General features: G+C 44.8%; 2 protein-coding genes across 2 annotated transcripts; one reads left to right on the top strand and one right to left on the bottom strand.

The window, feature by feature from the left end:
• Nucleotides 1-746: 746 nt before the first annotated feature.
• Nucleotides 747-1,469, top strand: H6S33_006545 (uncharacterized protein; the record flags this gene model as incomplete). Its single annotated transcript, XM_044837906.1, has 3 exons — nucleotides 747-811; nucleotides 898-952; nucleotides 1,008-1,469. 3 exons carry the CDS (start codon nucleotides 747-749, stop codon nucleotides 1,467-1,469), a joined length of 582 nt encoding a protein of 193 aa, XP_044690072.1.
• A 9,306-nt stretch (nucleotides 1,470-10,775) lies between these two features.
• On the bottom strand, nucleotides 10,776-11,794 carry H6S33_006544 (uncharacterized protein; the record flags this gene model as incomplete). Its single annotated transcript, XM_044837905.1, has 3 exons — nucleotides 10,776-11,178; nucleotides 11,335-11,607; nucleotides 11,667-11,794. 3 exons carry the CDS (start codon nucleotides 11,792-11,794, stop codon nucleotides 10,776-10,778), a joined length of 804 nt encoding a protein of 267 aa, XP_044690071.1.
• Nucleotides 11,795-16,156: the final 4,362 nt, after the last annotated feature.

The following is a 16,156-nucleotide window of genomic DNA, read 5'->3' as shown; positions in this document are numbered from 1 at the left end:
GTTGTCTGAAACTGGATTTAGTTACCGGTCTTCAATAATCTCTAACAAGATCGATCGGGTGTTTCTCCTTAGAGGAATAAGGAGTACTTGGTACTACATTCACATCTACAAACAGAGGAGTCCGCCTGCTGACGGTGCTGGCCAAAGACATCATACATATTTACATACTGCAGGTAGAATTTCTTCCCACCAGCATGGCCGCCACCATGTGCATGTCGAGACTTGGAGTGTCCAGTGTCTGCACAAAGTCAAGTCCAATGAGGGAGCATTCACATATCTTGTGATAGAATTGCTGTGCGGGCTTGCATGTTAGGTCAATCCACTGAAATGGTGCCTTCGTCTGAGCACGAGGCGGACAAGCGCAGCTCAAAACGACATCCGTCATTGTCTGGGGCTCCCCGATTGCTGAGGGTGTGTGGTGCCCGCTCGCCGTATATTCCCCTATGTCTAGGTACGTACTACCAATGGTCAAAAGGTTGAGAACCCCTCTTATAAATAAAAGACCACATATCCCCTTTGAGTTCTCGCTCCCCCACTCTAACCACACAGTATAGTCCCTGTTACGCTAGCCATACTTGAATCTCTTCATTCCAAGCTACGACTATCATCTAAAACAAATTCGCAATCGTCAGTGCTCATATCTGGTTAAGCTTCCTACAACGAAATATTTATACCCTCCGGCCTATAACCGCGAGGACTCACCATATCCTTTATTTCTATTTCACAAGCGTCCCTCCCCCTCCAACATGACTGAACACCCTCACTCAGCCACACCATCTGCAGCCAGACGTGTTACCCTTGAGATTAGAAGGTACTTTCGAATCTCCGGCCCAGTTTGCTTTTCTTTTGATAACATTGCCACAATTACCACGTTTCCTGCTTGCTGACCTGTGCCAGCAGTTGCTCTCGCCCCTGCCAAAGACCGGACACAAACAGTATGGATGTGGATACAGTGCGTCTTTTCCCGTGCCATCAATGAAACTATTACTGACTTAATTCATAACAAGGCTCCCATAAGACAATCATCCAACCTCTTGCCTACAGACGCAAGCCCTTCATACTGTCGCGATACCGTGAGAGAGGATCAACCACAGAATACTACCAAGAAAACGTCTCGGGCTCGGCCATCTTTTTCGAAGACCAAGGGTTGCTGCGAATTCAACTCGCACAAGTGCTCGAGATGCTCCCCATCCTATCGAGTGGAAAAGAAGTATCGCAATCAAAGTCAGTTGACTCCGGGTCTATTTGATAATTTACGATCCCCATCCAATTCCGAAGACGCTGTACCTAGATGGATCCCAGCTTGTGATCCATCGACTCGCGACAGTCAGCGACAGTATTCTCCTCTTGAGAGGTTTCATCTGGAGGATGGAGTCTCATGCATCGTGGATCTTGGGAGTGGTCAGCTAAATATTTCCCAACCACGCCACTACTTGGCCTTGGCTATGGTCGACAATCTCTTTCCCTAAGAATTTGAATTGAAAATTAAGGAGTCGATAAAATGCCTCCCCCCGGAACAAAGCTCGAACCTTTCTTTTTTCTTTTTCGTTTTTAGTTTACTTTAATTCCTGTTTTTCTTTTTTTTATGCCGGTTCACGAGACCTTGAGCCTTTATTTTAAAAACTTTGTCTCTCTCTCTTTTTATTTCTCTTTTGTCTTATCTGTGGGAGTTTGTGGGATTTTGAGTTGGACAGGCTGGTATCTGGATAGGAAGGCCCAAAAGTTTGGCGTTATAGCTGCAGCGATTTCATATATATTCGGTGTTTTTGTCAAATAGATTTCAATATAATCATAAAACTGATTACTATACCATTAGCGGGTTCCTCATTGAATGGTTGATCAAGCAGGTACAATCCTTTCCGGTTCAATTGAGTGTTTTAGTCCCCATATTTTGGCCATTTCTCGGCCATATTTCTGCTGTATAAGCTATGTGCGCCGCATCATTTTACGTGGAAGAAATATGGCCGAATAATGGATTACAGGGACTCACTAACACACTCTAATGGCGAGCCTGGATCAATGGTGAATATAGACTAACTAGCCGATGAAAACCAGCAAAACAGAACTTACCCCGTTCCCTAAGCTGATCCTCATTCTTTAGACACTCCCTTTCCCATACCTGGATTCGAACGTCCTTTCACGGAGCCAAGATAAGAGGCTCTTCGATGATCGTAATTCGTGACAGCTGGCTCCACACGTGCACCTAGACTACCGGCGCAATATATTTTGGACGCCTTGTTCATGGAGCTGGTAATGGCTGATAGCCAGTGGCTTCTTAGTGACTGCTGCCAGATATACTGGCGTCGGGAAACTTGGTGAAGAAACGACGGAAGAAAGTCTTGCAAACTTATAGTCCAGAGTGGCGAAGATTTTCCTCCCCTGACTCTAATTTTGTTAACGATTTGCAATATTAATTAATCGCCCCTTCATCCCGTCGCCACATGTACAGCGGCCATAAATTCCTCACTTGTTGCTTGGTGAGCCACCACCATGGAACCATGCACCTTAATTGGCCAACAGGACCAATGCCAAGATTGGGCGAATTTGCCCGTGTCGAACCACTTGGGCAAACCACAACATCGGATGTATCAGATATATAGACACAAACGAATCAATGATGCTCATCAAGAGAGATTGTGAGAGATGGTGAGATGGCCAAACGGGGAGATGAGGATAATGCGGTGCCCCGGGTTGAAACATAAGAACATTAACGGGATAACGGAAACCCGATGATGTTACTAGGAAATTTTGGCATTAGTATTGAGGTAAAACTATTCTGTTTCCCATGGTGTTCCGACGTCTGGATAGGGTTTACGCACGTACCTGGTACAAGACGAGTTCTGCAGGTCTAAGCTGCAAGGTCGGGCAATTAGAAATTTGGATACTCCTGGAGATACCTCGCTTTTGCATTTGCATAATGCGTGTCCCAGATCACCGAGAGACCCGTGCCATAGAAATTCCAAAGTCTAAAAATTGACGAAGTTTCATAAGTGCGCTCCCCACATACGAGCCAGGTGGGGGATATCTTCTCCATACCCCTGAGTATATAAAGCCTTGTTTGATTTCTAAAAGTCAAGAAGCGACCTGCCGAGTGGTCTATCTTTCCCCAATGATGTGTATCTCTTTGTCAACGACTCTGAGGGCTTCCAGCCCCAAGATCTAGGGTGCAAAGACTTTCGTTCCACATCGCCATGGCCATCTATTTTTAATTCTAACGTTACTCGTCTCCCACTCCCGACGGCCCTTAACCACCACCTTTGTGACCCCTGTGCGTGCTTTCCCTTACCCTGGTTAATAATAGAGTCGTGTAGCCTACCTATTCGCTTATTACCGAATTCTCGAGTCAGGTGCAGCATACATAACTAATGTTTGTAAATTATGGTTCCTCCGCGTGGCAGATCGATCGAATGAAGCGTAAAAGTAAAGATGCAACGGCTACACCATATAGACAGCACCCTCGGTGATGGCTACAAAAAGTCAATCTCAATTTGTTCCTGGCGAATCCGATATGCAGGGCAGATAAAGTAACCAATTACTCCTCGTGATTTCAAGTCTTCGTTTCAGATATATGTGTATACATGTATGCAGAACGATGTCATGAGTGAACTATTTCCCGGTTTAGTGCTTCTTTCACCATCTTTCACCATGTATGATTGTGCGTGTATGTAGTTACTAATTCTTATCTGCTTATCTCCAGTCCTATAGAGATTGAGCAGACATGGTTTGCCCAAATGTATGACCATATAAGTATGGTCTCAGAATTCTCAACTTAGATTGGCCGACAGAGCAAAAACTGCTACTTCCCGTTAGGACGTCACGTGCTTCCTGAGTGGTTCATATATATCTCTACGAGGAAGTTTTTACCGGCCAGAGCAGGCGAACCATGCACGATAAAGGCTTAGGTACATGTATGTATATGTATAGTCTCGTACCCATCCCCTACTTAGCAGCAAGCTGCTCACCAGAAGCATGGAGGTAGAGGGGTTGGGGACGAGCCTAGTATATGTATATTATAGTTAGGTGTGGAGAGACATCGCTACATGTCTGCCCCTAGCTGTCAACCACTACATCAACTGTCAACCACCAGTCTCATCGAAACGTCATCTCATCTAGTCTTCTCACCTTCTGTGCCTGACTTTGTTTCTCCCTTCACTTTCTTCTTTCTGAGACTGCTCTTCTGGGTCGAGGTAACCACTCAAATCAGCGATAGTCTACCGAAAAATCAAGCTCTGGAGATGGAATGGACCCAGAGAACATCCGCACTTACGGCCGGCGAGAAGAGCTTTGTGCTTCTAAGACGTGGCAGGCAGGAACGAAGTTCTTGTATGGCTGTAGTACAGGCAAATACCTAATTTGTTCAATAATTCCGGGCCCTATGAATACTGAGCTAGGTAATTGCGGGTTCTTCAACATACGGCTATCGACGCGATCGCAATGAACGTGCGGAAAGCCTCTCGAAAATGAAGTGGGGAAAAACCTGTTGGGAAAAGCGGGTCATGCTGCATGTGATTGTGGGTAGAGAGAGACGATTGGAGGTGAGGGCGGACCTGTCACTATTGGTGTAATGGGTCTCTCGCGTTCTTGGATATTCAGCCCTGTCGGCGGACGCCCCTGGCCCTGCAGCTTTGGCCTGTCAAGAGCGATCCCTGTTGGCGTGAGTTGGGGGCGTCTAGCAATATAGGTACCTCTTATAAATTACAATTAAATATCTGTATACTTACATTTACTTACTCAGCTACTACACCCCAGCAGGTGCGTTACTTTCCACCAGCAATGGCAGCCTGCAAGGATAGTCTCCCCCGCATTTACATAAAACGGGCGAGTGATAATTGATGAACTTGGTCCAATAAATTATGGCAACGAACTAATGGCCATTACGTCATAACGCTCTTGTTAGGACCTGAAATAGAAAGACTTTATTGACTGTTAGGTGCTTGTGAGGCCCCTACGTCTCGGAATATGCGTTGTATCATGAATTATTTGTGTTAACTTTCTAATGGTGTATGTTAGGAGTTTATAGTACTCTACATAGCACCGGGGCTATTTGGTTTACGGAGCGCAACTACCATCACGCATTTTCTGTTCGCAAAGCTGATACAGAATCATGAACAGTTGAATTTTGAACATCCAGGACGCTATGTTGGCACCGAACAAAAACAAAAATTCAGAAGGCTGAAGAGGCCGTAATTTCTGATATCACTCCTTAGCCGATCGATCGGTCCTCTATGCTTTTTCAAAGTGAACTTTGTCAAAGTTTGAGAACTCATAGCGAGTGTCATTATGAGGGTCGCAAGTGCGCAGCTGAGCGTTGCCGCAATCCGGAGACATGATTGGTCCGGCTAGTTCCGAGCTTGCATGTAAAATTCGGCGATTGGTTGCGCACACACAATCAAAAGTTTACGTGCACAGCCGCACGTTTATGAAAAACTTCTGCCTTAGCTGTTTCTGCATAGAACGCCAGATGTGGTCCCTTCTAGCTGAGTATTGCAGCTCGGGGTATCCATGGCCTATCTATCGGGAATTCTTCTCGTACACGCTGAGCGAAGCTTAGAGGGGTAGTTAGTTTATTGAGTCGTCAGCTAGGGGTGCACGGTGCGTCACGCCATGGTATCAAAAGCTGATCGGCATCCCGGCGGGATAAACAGAAAAGGGGGAGGATTCTAAAACGCCGAGAGTTTTAAGATAGAGCTATATATTTGATACTATTTGTTACTTTTATTTTGTTACTGGGCCACGTAGGTTTTTAATTCTTATATATTCTTTCACTCATATTGAATTTCAAATCTTACCACCTGCAAATAGTATTGAAAAGATGAGGCCGAGGACCTTTCTTCCCGGGTATCTACAGTATGACGATAACATTTCAATACACGTCACCTGTCAGATCGATAACTGTGTTTCAGAAGCCTAGATATTTTACTCGGGTTGCCCCCCCGCCTGGCCCCCTCTTCGCTGTGGTATTATGAAAATATAGACCTGTAAATAATTTGAGATCTCAACTTCAACTTCAACTTCGCTTTCCTTTTTTTTACAACACATATCGAAACAGTGGATAGGAGCCTTCTGCCTTTAGCCTTCTTCTTAGGTTTCATGTCTGAAGTGAATTTGCAAGTACTGGTCGGCTTTAGTTACCGAGCATTTTGCACCCCCTCCTCCCGGCCACCCTCCACCATCACCACCATTCACCGCCTCTATGCAGACACGCAACTCCTCTTTGTAGCCCAATCCTCCGGGGAATATAGTTAATGTTCTCTCAGCAGATCTTTGCATGCTCTGTGTATGCCAGGCGTGAGGTGGCAGTTTGAGGTAATAAACTCGGAATATTGTGTCCGGAATACAATTAGTTCGGCCCGTCCAGTCCTCAAGACTCAACATGCTGAGTCCTCTATATAATAACCCACACATTCCATCAGTGCCTGTTGGTTTCAAAATCCCGTAATGCAAGATTTCAGCAAATCAGAGTGATTCAATTAGGATGAGTTGTAGCTAGCGTGCATGTAGTGGAGTGCCATAAAAAACAAATATCTAACCATCGATGCCTAGCCAGTCCCCCGCGTCACGGGGACAATGAATGTAGAAAAGTGTAGTTACCTAGCAGCATCTAGTACATATGCAACTAGCAGTGGAGGGGACTCGCGAGCGCGAGTTTTACTCATAAGGACTTAATTGTGTCTCTATTGCCCGTAGTTGCATGCGTCCAGCTCAAGATCCCCCCCCTCTCTTTCTCCCCGCCAGTGAAGAGACCTCTAGATTAATTACCCATGCCCCGTTGACGATACTGCCCAGTTAGTTGGGTGGTTTGGTGGTACATCTCCGTACCCCGTTGGTGATATCTCAATACCACCTAGTTTTTATCCAGTCTCCACTGTTGAGTTTGATATACCGTTTGGGGGTGCATTGGGGGTGGCATATATTTTGGGTGGGTGAGCCCGTTGCCACGCAGAGGTCAAGGTCAGGGTCAGGGTTCAACCGAGCGCGAAAAGACTGTATCGTAGTACATATTAGATAATTGCTTTTTGTTTCATCTCGAATTTCTTTTTCAAACCAAGGGGCCCAGTGTTCTCAATAAGTCACACCGGCTCGCAGTCTGACCTCGAGAAAGCTGGGTCAAATCCGTGGGACCGGACCTCTCCTGAGGTCAAGTAGCAATGCATATGGACAATCTCTTATTTTTCGTTAGATACTCGTTAACCACAAGTATTACTGCCCCTTCCCCCCAATAATTATGGTCACGAGACAAGACGAGATCAATTTGAACCTAAGTTCGCCTCATCTTGTCAGCTTGCCATATTACATTATTTAACGTTTCGAGGCCTGAGGTTAGCCTCAAGAGTTGGGTGGCTACGGGCTAAACCAAACTCGGATCAAGTTAAGAATTGGCATTCATTGGCGCCCCTATATACTTTCTACGATGAAGAAAGAAAAGATGTTCTGGCAAAATAATGGCTAACTAAAGGTCATATGCATGTCAAGCCTATTTTGGAATAATTTACATCATTTACCATTACCCGTGGGTTCTGAAACTTACCTCAAGACTTCAGAAAATGTCCTCGAGACATCTTGTCTTGTCCCAATATGCTCTTCTTGTCAGGAATCGAGATAGCCAGTCTGGTCCCCATCACTGGGTCATCAATCCCTCCAAACTAGCCACTAGAATTCTGTCTCGAATCACCGGGAATCACTCGCACATGCATTTACTGGTCAGTGCCCACTGCTGAAATATTAAATTATTCTTTATTCATGAATATAGCCACTGTAAATACTCGGGAGAGTAGATCGGAGAGAGCTCTGGTGTCTGGAGAAGCTACATATATATAAATCCTCCCTAGGAGTGATATTACTCAGGATCTAGTCAATAGTTTGGCCAACAGCTTTGAATTTTACTCTAGAGTGTTTTAATGCTGGGATTCGAATTAAGCTTTCTTGGTTTTGTTAGATTTTTCTCTGGTTTATCGCCTCATATTAGCTTCCCTTATATAGACCGCGCATCAACTGTGATAGTTCAAATCTCTATATGCTTTCTACGAGCCTTGTCAACGCCTTATGAATAAATTAATAAAACTAGTCATTACCCTTGATGATAGTAATACGAGTGATACACCGTGATGCACTCCTCATACGTACGATATACTAGTAAATGGGTATAGAGGCTTCCTGAAACAGATTATGTCAATTACCTGGGATTTCAATAGACTAGTCATCGCTTCACTCATAAAAAGCTAGAAATTTTTTTTGCACTGGGATGTCAGAATCGAGTGATAATCTATGATCTCTTTACACCCTACAAACCTCCAGGTATCATATACCCAAAAAATGACCCCTATATTTGTCTTGGCGAATGGGGCACAGATTTTCTCGTTGCTTCATAGTGGATAGGTGTGAGGGGGCGGTAGAAAGTATAGGTTCGTTTTGGTTCTCTTGACTTTTTGGTACGTAGTTCATTTTGACTTTCAGGGGTTTATGAAGCTTTTTAGCTTTTGGTTCTTTAACCTTTTGTCGGTTTTCTACTAAACCTTAAGTGTGTATCTATAAGAAACTTGGCCTACTACATACTGCCAATTCCTCTTATGAACCATTCATGTTTCTAGCTTGTTGGAGCCGCGGGGCTGGTGGTCCGGTGCTTCGTGCCTCGCCTCGGATCACAATTCGGAACAATAGAATTGGTACCCCTATCCGTCTTGACCCGAGTTGATCAATTGAGGTTCCTAATTCCAATCTGGAGGATTAGAAAGAATTGAGTAACAGTAGACCTTTTTCTCTTTCGCCTCATTTTTATGGTTACTCTTATCTACCTGTTAACGTTCACCGAAAGAAACTCCTTTGCCCGGTTTTCTATGTGTTTTAACTCAACGTTTCACAAAAGGCCCGGGAAACACCTAGACACTTTGAAACATACGTAACATACACCAACTCGAGGTATTTTGAGGCAGCCAGACGCCCATCGAAGCAGAGACAACAAAATGCACAAATCTCTCGCCTTGAGGTTCCTCATTGACAAATATATAAGCTACTCCTCCCCGAGCTCAGCCATGACCCCTTTAAAAATAACACCACTGTCTCTACTCCTATAATTTGGGGCACACAAACTACATATGTATGTGCGACCTTTCTCCTCAAATTACACGGTGGCTCCTAGCTAGTACTAGTACACATGTAGCCTATTGTACAACTGGCCGGCACCATTACTGAGTACAGAGATGCAGTTTCTGCATAAATTTATCCCTCCTTCACTTGTGCACTTTAATCGCTATGTGTGACAATCATTGTGAGTGATGTGAGTGATTTAAGGTGCAAGAATAACGCCTCCACCCGTATTACAGACAATTTCACAGCTCGTATGTAACGTAACGGATAGCGGATTCATGATCACTAATACCCAACTCGCCAGCTTAGTAAACTAAATTCCACGTAACCATCTGCACCATCAGCATTGTCGAAGCCAGTTGCATGAGCAACGATCACCACAAAACCAAACTAAAGTGTTCTGGAAAACCAGCACTGTACCTTATACATGCTTCGAAATCTTGTCTCTGAAATTCAAGACATCGATTGGAAGTCGATGCAAAGGGGGAACGGACGGAAGAAGCGGGGAAGAAAAGGAAGGATGATCTTTAATCTATCCCGATTCTGATCGCGGCGTGTAACTGCTTTGTAGATGCTTGTACTCCCTTGTACCTCCTGTACCTGTGCTGTGTCACGCCCAATCTCTTCGCACAGCCAGCCAGCATTGGACGTTACACGAATGAATTTACCCTGGCAGCTCCACGTGCACAGCCAGCCAACCAAACAGAATCGAAACATAAAAATAAACCAAAAAAATGCACGGCTCTAGTCCCCCCACAAGACAATAGGACTGTGGGCAGTAACGGCACTGCTTTGCGACTATTTTCCTTCCTTCCTTCTCTTCCGAATCGACTCGGCTCTTATCTTCAACATGGTACCCCACATTCTTACGCCGAGGACAGTTAGGTGATGTTATAAGATAATTCGGCTCTTGATACGCACCATGGTAGGGTCTAACAGGTAGGGGTTCGGAATATATTAGAGCAGGTATCGGCAAGTCCGAATTACGATTTATCCTTGGTGTTTCCCATTCCTAACCACGCAGAGAGGAGTACCTAGTATTTTACCCTCAAAAGGGCGTCATCAAATCTAACAACGCGGACAGAATAATTGCGATCCTCCTCGATAACTTACACAGATAAATTAAACTCCCGCTGGAAACCCTGTCGATATCCAATATCCCTGCCCGTATGTTCCATGGTCACACAGAACAGAATTAGAGTGGAGCAAAAGGCTTGTTTGTGCTGAGCCTTCTAATTGGTCTGGTTTTGTGTTGGTATCGCAGTGAGTCATATTCAACTCAATGAATGAAACTGCTTTGTTTGAAGTACGTATGCAACCCCACCTCTGTCAACCTCGTGATGAGTAGGTATTTTCGGATAAACCAATGACGAGAACTAGATAGAGCCCAGTATTAAATGTGCCCATGCTAGAAAATAGTAAAACAACGACCACTACTACCAACCAAGACCACTGATGTCGTAGTAGATCTCAGTCAATCATCATAGCGTGAAATTCGAAATATTAAAATAGTAAATCGTAAAAAAAGTAAAAGGCTGATATCCCTTATTTATTCCCATCCCACATATTCAACATTGCATTCCAGTGCACCAAGATTATTACAAATAAAAAACATCACATCCGTGATATTTCCCCATGATAAAGCCAGACCATAATAAAGGAAATAAACATAGAAAAAACATCGACACCGTTTAACGATACGTTGGCATCTCCTGTGCATTAACTGGTGGTGGGGGTGGAGGTGACGCGGCATACTGTTGCTGGTGTTCGTACTGCTGCTGTGGATTTGGCGCGGGGGTCTGCGGAGGTGAGATCACTGGCTCAGGCGACTGAGGGTAGTAGCCTTCGTTAGGAACTCCCTGAGGCTGCTGCTGCTGGTATTGTACCTGTTGCGGGTAGGTAACGGGGCTGTGTTCTGGGTAGACCTGCTCTTGAACTGGGTAGACCTGCTCTTGAACTGGGGCCATGGCTTGACCGTTCTCAACGTCATTGCCGTTGGGGTCTATGCCGCTGTTGTATCTCGCGCCGCGAAGATCTTTGCGGTTTTTGTGGAGAATGTAGGATGCGAGCGCGGTGGTGGCACAGAAGAGGAGGCTATTGGAGGTTCGTTAGCCTGAGTTCAAGATGGGGATTATGGATCCTTTTGGTGACACGGAGATATCTTGAGGATTTGATATCGAATTGTCACAAACCCCAATAGATCCCAGCGCCACCAGTTAAGGTCCTCGATAAGGAGCACAAAAAACTCACAAACTGAAAAAAGAAAACACCCATGCAGCTTTAAGCACGTTGCATGAGTTGCTTATCTTAGAGTTATCATAGGCGCCGCAGTTGTCATCGAAGATGCCCGTGCTCGACTCAAAGTCTCCCAATCCGGCCACCGCCACGAGCCATAGAACCACCATGAACGCATCGGTGACGACGATTGCCAACGGCAGAAGCAAGTTGATGTAGAAAAGTCCAAAGTTTATTGCCGCGTATAGAAGAGAGAAGAGGCCACAAACAAGGACAATGTTGAATTGCCTGTGTCATCAATGTTAGTACTGGTTGATATCGAGGGAAGGTGTTGAGTGAGTGCATACCAGAATGACCGAACAGTGTAGGTATCAATGAGGTTACCTGCCATACTGAGACATAAGAGGCCAAGGAACAACTGAACACCCCGTAGGGCGAGTAGTGGGATTTCTGGCCAGCGGGTATCTTTCATCATTTTGAAGTTGTGGTTTTTGTTTCTTGTATTGGATGATGGTGAAGTTGACTAACTGACTGGTTACTATATAAGCAAAAGAATGGAAGGTGGTGGGCCGGTTCTTATACTTATGTAGGAGATGCAAAAGAAACGAGAGTGGTGGGAAGATATGAGACTCGAGAGCGACGGATGTGTACAACCCCAGTGTCTCCACTTTACGTAGCACAAACCGAGATCACCGCCCAACCACAGCCCATAGAGGAAGCGAGAGTCGCCAGTTTGGGCGGCGGATGCGAGGGCTGAGTTAAATGCGACCTGCAGGCGCCTGTCACACAAACAAAAGCGAAATGCCAGAAGGATAAAATATGACAAAGTTGAAAGTTGAACGTGCTAAATTGGTTCATTCGAGAGTATCATTGGTAGAGTAGAATATTCTATTTTCAAGCCTCGTACTCTACATACCTACCTCACAACTGCACCTGGAAATCTACTTGCAACCCGCAATCGCATTTCCATCACATCACATAGCAGTTCGAGTACGTACCTACATGTACTCTAGTTCTTTACCAACAAACGGTGTGCACCCTGGATCATCGTCCCCTGATCCATAACCACGATCATCCCATAATCTTCACTGAAGAAGAAATTTTTGGCAATCCTTGTTGGGGACCTCAAACCCCCTCTTCTGGTGACATGCAGTGGTACATCGGAATATCCGTCACACTTTTCGATTAGGGGTGCCGGAGGTGGAGACATAAAACTTGCGAATACTGTATAATAAATTAATAATGTGCTATCTACCTAGAGCACTCAAATGGCGTTACCTGCTGTGCTGCGGGCTAGTTTTGACTGGGATATTTAGTCTATTTATGAGTCTAATCCACGTGATACGAGAGTTTTCTCTAGTGGGGAGAAGAGGTCTGGATATAAATCACAGCCTTGCTGTCCCCACATCTTGAAGATCAGATGGATGATAGGTAGCCTTCTACACTTCCGGTTATCGCAGGATAATTGGATAGCTGCAGGTAATCTGGAATTTATACCTACATCGGGAACCTAGTAATGAACGTCGTCTTTGTTCACCATCCTCACTCTAGAGTTGAATGGAGTTGTCTAAAAAGTACCTAATAAATGTAGTTCATACCTACTAGGGGTTCCACCTCGCGACCGCGAGTTGAACATCAAGTCCCCCCTCTACAGTTACGTGGGGAGCTTCAACGGGGCCTTCGGCCCCCTCCAGATTTTGGTGGGTGGGAGGAGCAAGCCGGGTAAGCGCAAAAGGTTTCGCAAATGGAGCTTTTACAGTACTCGGGGCAGGCAAAAAGTACCGGACAATGCAAGTTTTGTGTCTGGGCTTTTTTTGCAGTAGTTCACGCCTAGCACGCGCACTCATTGGTGAACCAAAAACCTGCATTGTCCGGTACTTTTTACCTGCCCCGAGTACAGTCACTCACGGGGTGAAGGCGGATCCTGTCTGATGGCGGTCAGGGATTTGAGGCCAATAACAGAGTTAACTTTGGGACGCCAAGGGGAAATTACTGCAAACACAACCATCAGACAGGATCCGCCGTCACTAGGTGAGCGACTGTACATATTAGATGCTCCTACCTCTTATCGTCAACCTTTCCCCACCTCACGAAGTATGTACCTCTGAAGCTTAATCACAGTCTGCTTCTTGCACAGACCTCTGCGTGACACCCACTGCATTCGGAGTTCTCCGTAGTGGTTGCACACAAGGCTCCAGAAAGAATATCGTTGTGGTTGGTGGGTTACGTGGATTTATGATATTGCCAAGCTTAGAAGTTAGAGTTGTCAGTCTAGGTACTTACATAAGTACATTCATATAAGTACCATCTCATTCGTACCGGGGTAGATTATGTAAAATCGATGCTCAAGTGTGTATCTACTCTGCGAGTCTAAGTCGCCTAGTGGTGTGACTATGATGTCATGTGCCACCAAATAAATGAGGGTCTAAAAGGTTTGGCGAGGTTGAAAGCAAGGCTGAAGGCCTATTGAGGCCCGTGGCGTAAATCAAACCTACGTGTACTCGGAGTGGAGTAGAGTACATACCTGGTAATCTTGGCCTGTGTCCTGCGTAAATAAGAACAGCCAGTGAAGTTCTACTGTCATTCACGGACACTGGGTGTTGACGGATAAGCCAAAAAAGAGACAGCCAAGCCAAGTTTTGCCTGCAATCCGTCAACACCCAGTATCCGCCAATATCCTGTGAACGACAGTACATGTCGCTACATGTATTATGCCCCTCCTTTAGTTTATACTAAGCGAGGTGAAAATGCTTGTTTCTCTTGGCATGCCAGCCTAATTGTGTCAACGAGTGATTATTCGTGATTCAATATCTTCTGATATTAATATCAAGGGAAGAGAAATGGGTTATTTTTACGTGGAAATTGATAAAGTGCAAATATGGTGCGCACACTCTTAAAGTTGACACGGCGGTATCTGGAAGTGGAACAATCGTGGCTGTAAGGTGAACTCCAAGGCCAATGAGAGGGCTTATTCCTAGCCACTTTGCTGTATTCCTGCCGCAATTCACTTTTGAGGGGGTATAAATGGGTATAATATTGTTCCACTTTGCTCAGTCTTGGCGCTTTTTACATACAAAAATACACAATTTCAACCTCTGATAACTTTACAACCCAGACAGATATCAAGAATCCGCAATGATAGAACTAAACTTCGTCACTAGTACTAGAGTTCTATCATTACGCTTTTTTTTCACCATTTTTCGTTGCAAAGTTATCAGCCATTGGAATTTCGTCGCGATCCGCTACCTTTAAGAGTGGGCGCACCATATTTTGCACGTAGCATCCGTGGTACTTGATTACCTATGTATGTGCCCCTGATGCAACGAAATCAGGAACAAACGCCACCATTTCACAGTCTCAGCCCTTGGCTACTACCGGATTGAAAATCCTACGATCGGCACTAATCAGGTTGTCGGGAAATGGAGCTGGCTCCATTTGTGTAAAGTCAAGGTAGTACGGATCCATTGGGCAATATTTCTCCTGCAGCTCATTTTTAGCAAGTTCGAAAAAAGGGGGGGAACAAAGAAAAGGATTCTGGAATACATGCACGTAAGTAAGCTTTTTGTGCTTGTATCGAGTGAGTTTCTACATTTGTGCCAAGCTTGGTTATTAGGTCAGCTGCTTGGACTAAATGTAGGTACCCGGGATAGATATGTATAGTTATAGTTTGAGACGATCGACTTGGTCAATATATTGAGCTAAGTACAATTGCTGTGAATTCTTTTTCTCTTCATTTCTGTCGGTTTGATTATTGTCGTGGAGTGTTGAGGTTAAATTCTTAAGCATAAAGGATGATGAATAAGATATATATCGATCTCGACAAAGCTTTATAAAGTGGGGATCGCTACCTAATATTTATAACGCCTTGTCCTATACACAGATCGAAGGCTGTCGGTGCATCTCTTCTCAGGCTTCCCGCAACGCGTCAAAGCCTACTCTAGAACACATCGTCTACTACATGCATAATCTTTCTGCATGATGCGCAATATCACGAGGCTTCGGGCATTACCAGCACAGAGCATTCATCTATCGCCGGGGTATGAATCCCCAGTAAGTTATCTTCCTCTGGCCGTATGATGTGCTCTACTAAACATCCAATTTCTATCCTGATTATAGTCATGGCCCCGTAGTACCGCTCCAGATCATGGTTTCGTAGCAGCCACCATGGACATGCCTAGGCCTCACCTTACCTCGAGTGCGGCTACAGTCATCACTGATGGCACATAGTATTCGTTGTAAGACATTTTGGGACAAAACACTGAAGCTCTGTCGGAAATAAATAATAATAAAGAATAATAAATAATAAATGCGGAAGACTTTGACTTTCTTAATTGACTTGCTTAACTATAATACAGGGGGTATTTTAAGCCTTTATTTATACAACAATATTGTGCCTAGAACAGTCTATATATGACTACATATTGACATATGTGCTGACACTCATATGACTATTAGGACTTTGCTCCTAGGCTCGGAACACAATTCCAACAAGCTCATCTGAGGCATCGAGTGAGTGGCTGTGTGCCAAGCCATCCACGGCCGGAACACTTGGGTGAGTCCCTGAGTTAGATGGTGTTTTGACTGAGGGCGTATCTGATAAATTGTAGCTTTGTGTAGTAAATGATAGTCTATATCGGGATCAAGGCGGAAATTGACTGGGCTTGTCCATTGTACTCACTGTCGACGACGACGGAATTAGTTATCGAGAAACCAAATAAAGCAAACGTCGCTCATACTATGCTAGGGAGAATTAAAGCTTTTAATAGCAAGAACTCCGGTCTGATATAGAGAAACCCTTTGTAAGTCGGGAAGTCGCTAAATTTCAGTATTAAAATCT

Source organism: Morchella sextelata (assembly GCF_020137385.1).
Source record: "Morchella sextelata strain SCLS chromosome Unknown scls_20, whole genome shotgun sequence".
NCBI lineage: Eukaryota > Fungi > Ascomycota > Pezizomycetes > Pezizales > Morchellaceae > Morchella > Morchella sextelata.
This window is presented reverse-complemented; position numbering and strand designations above follow the sequence as displayed.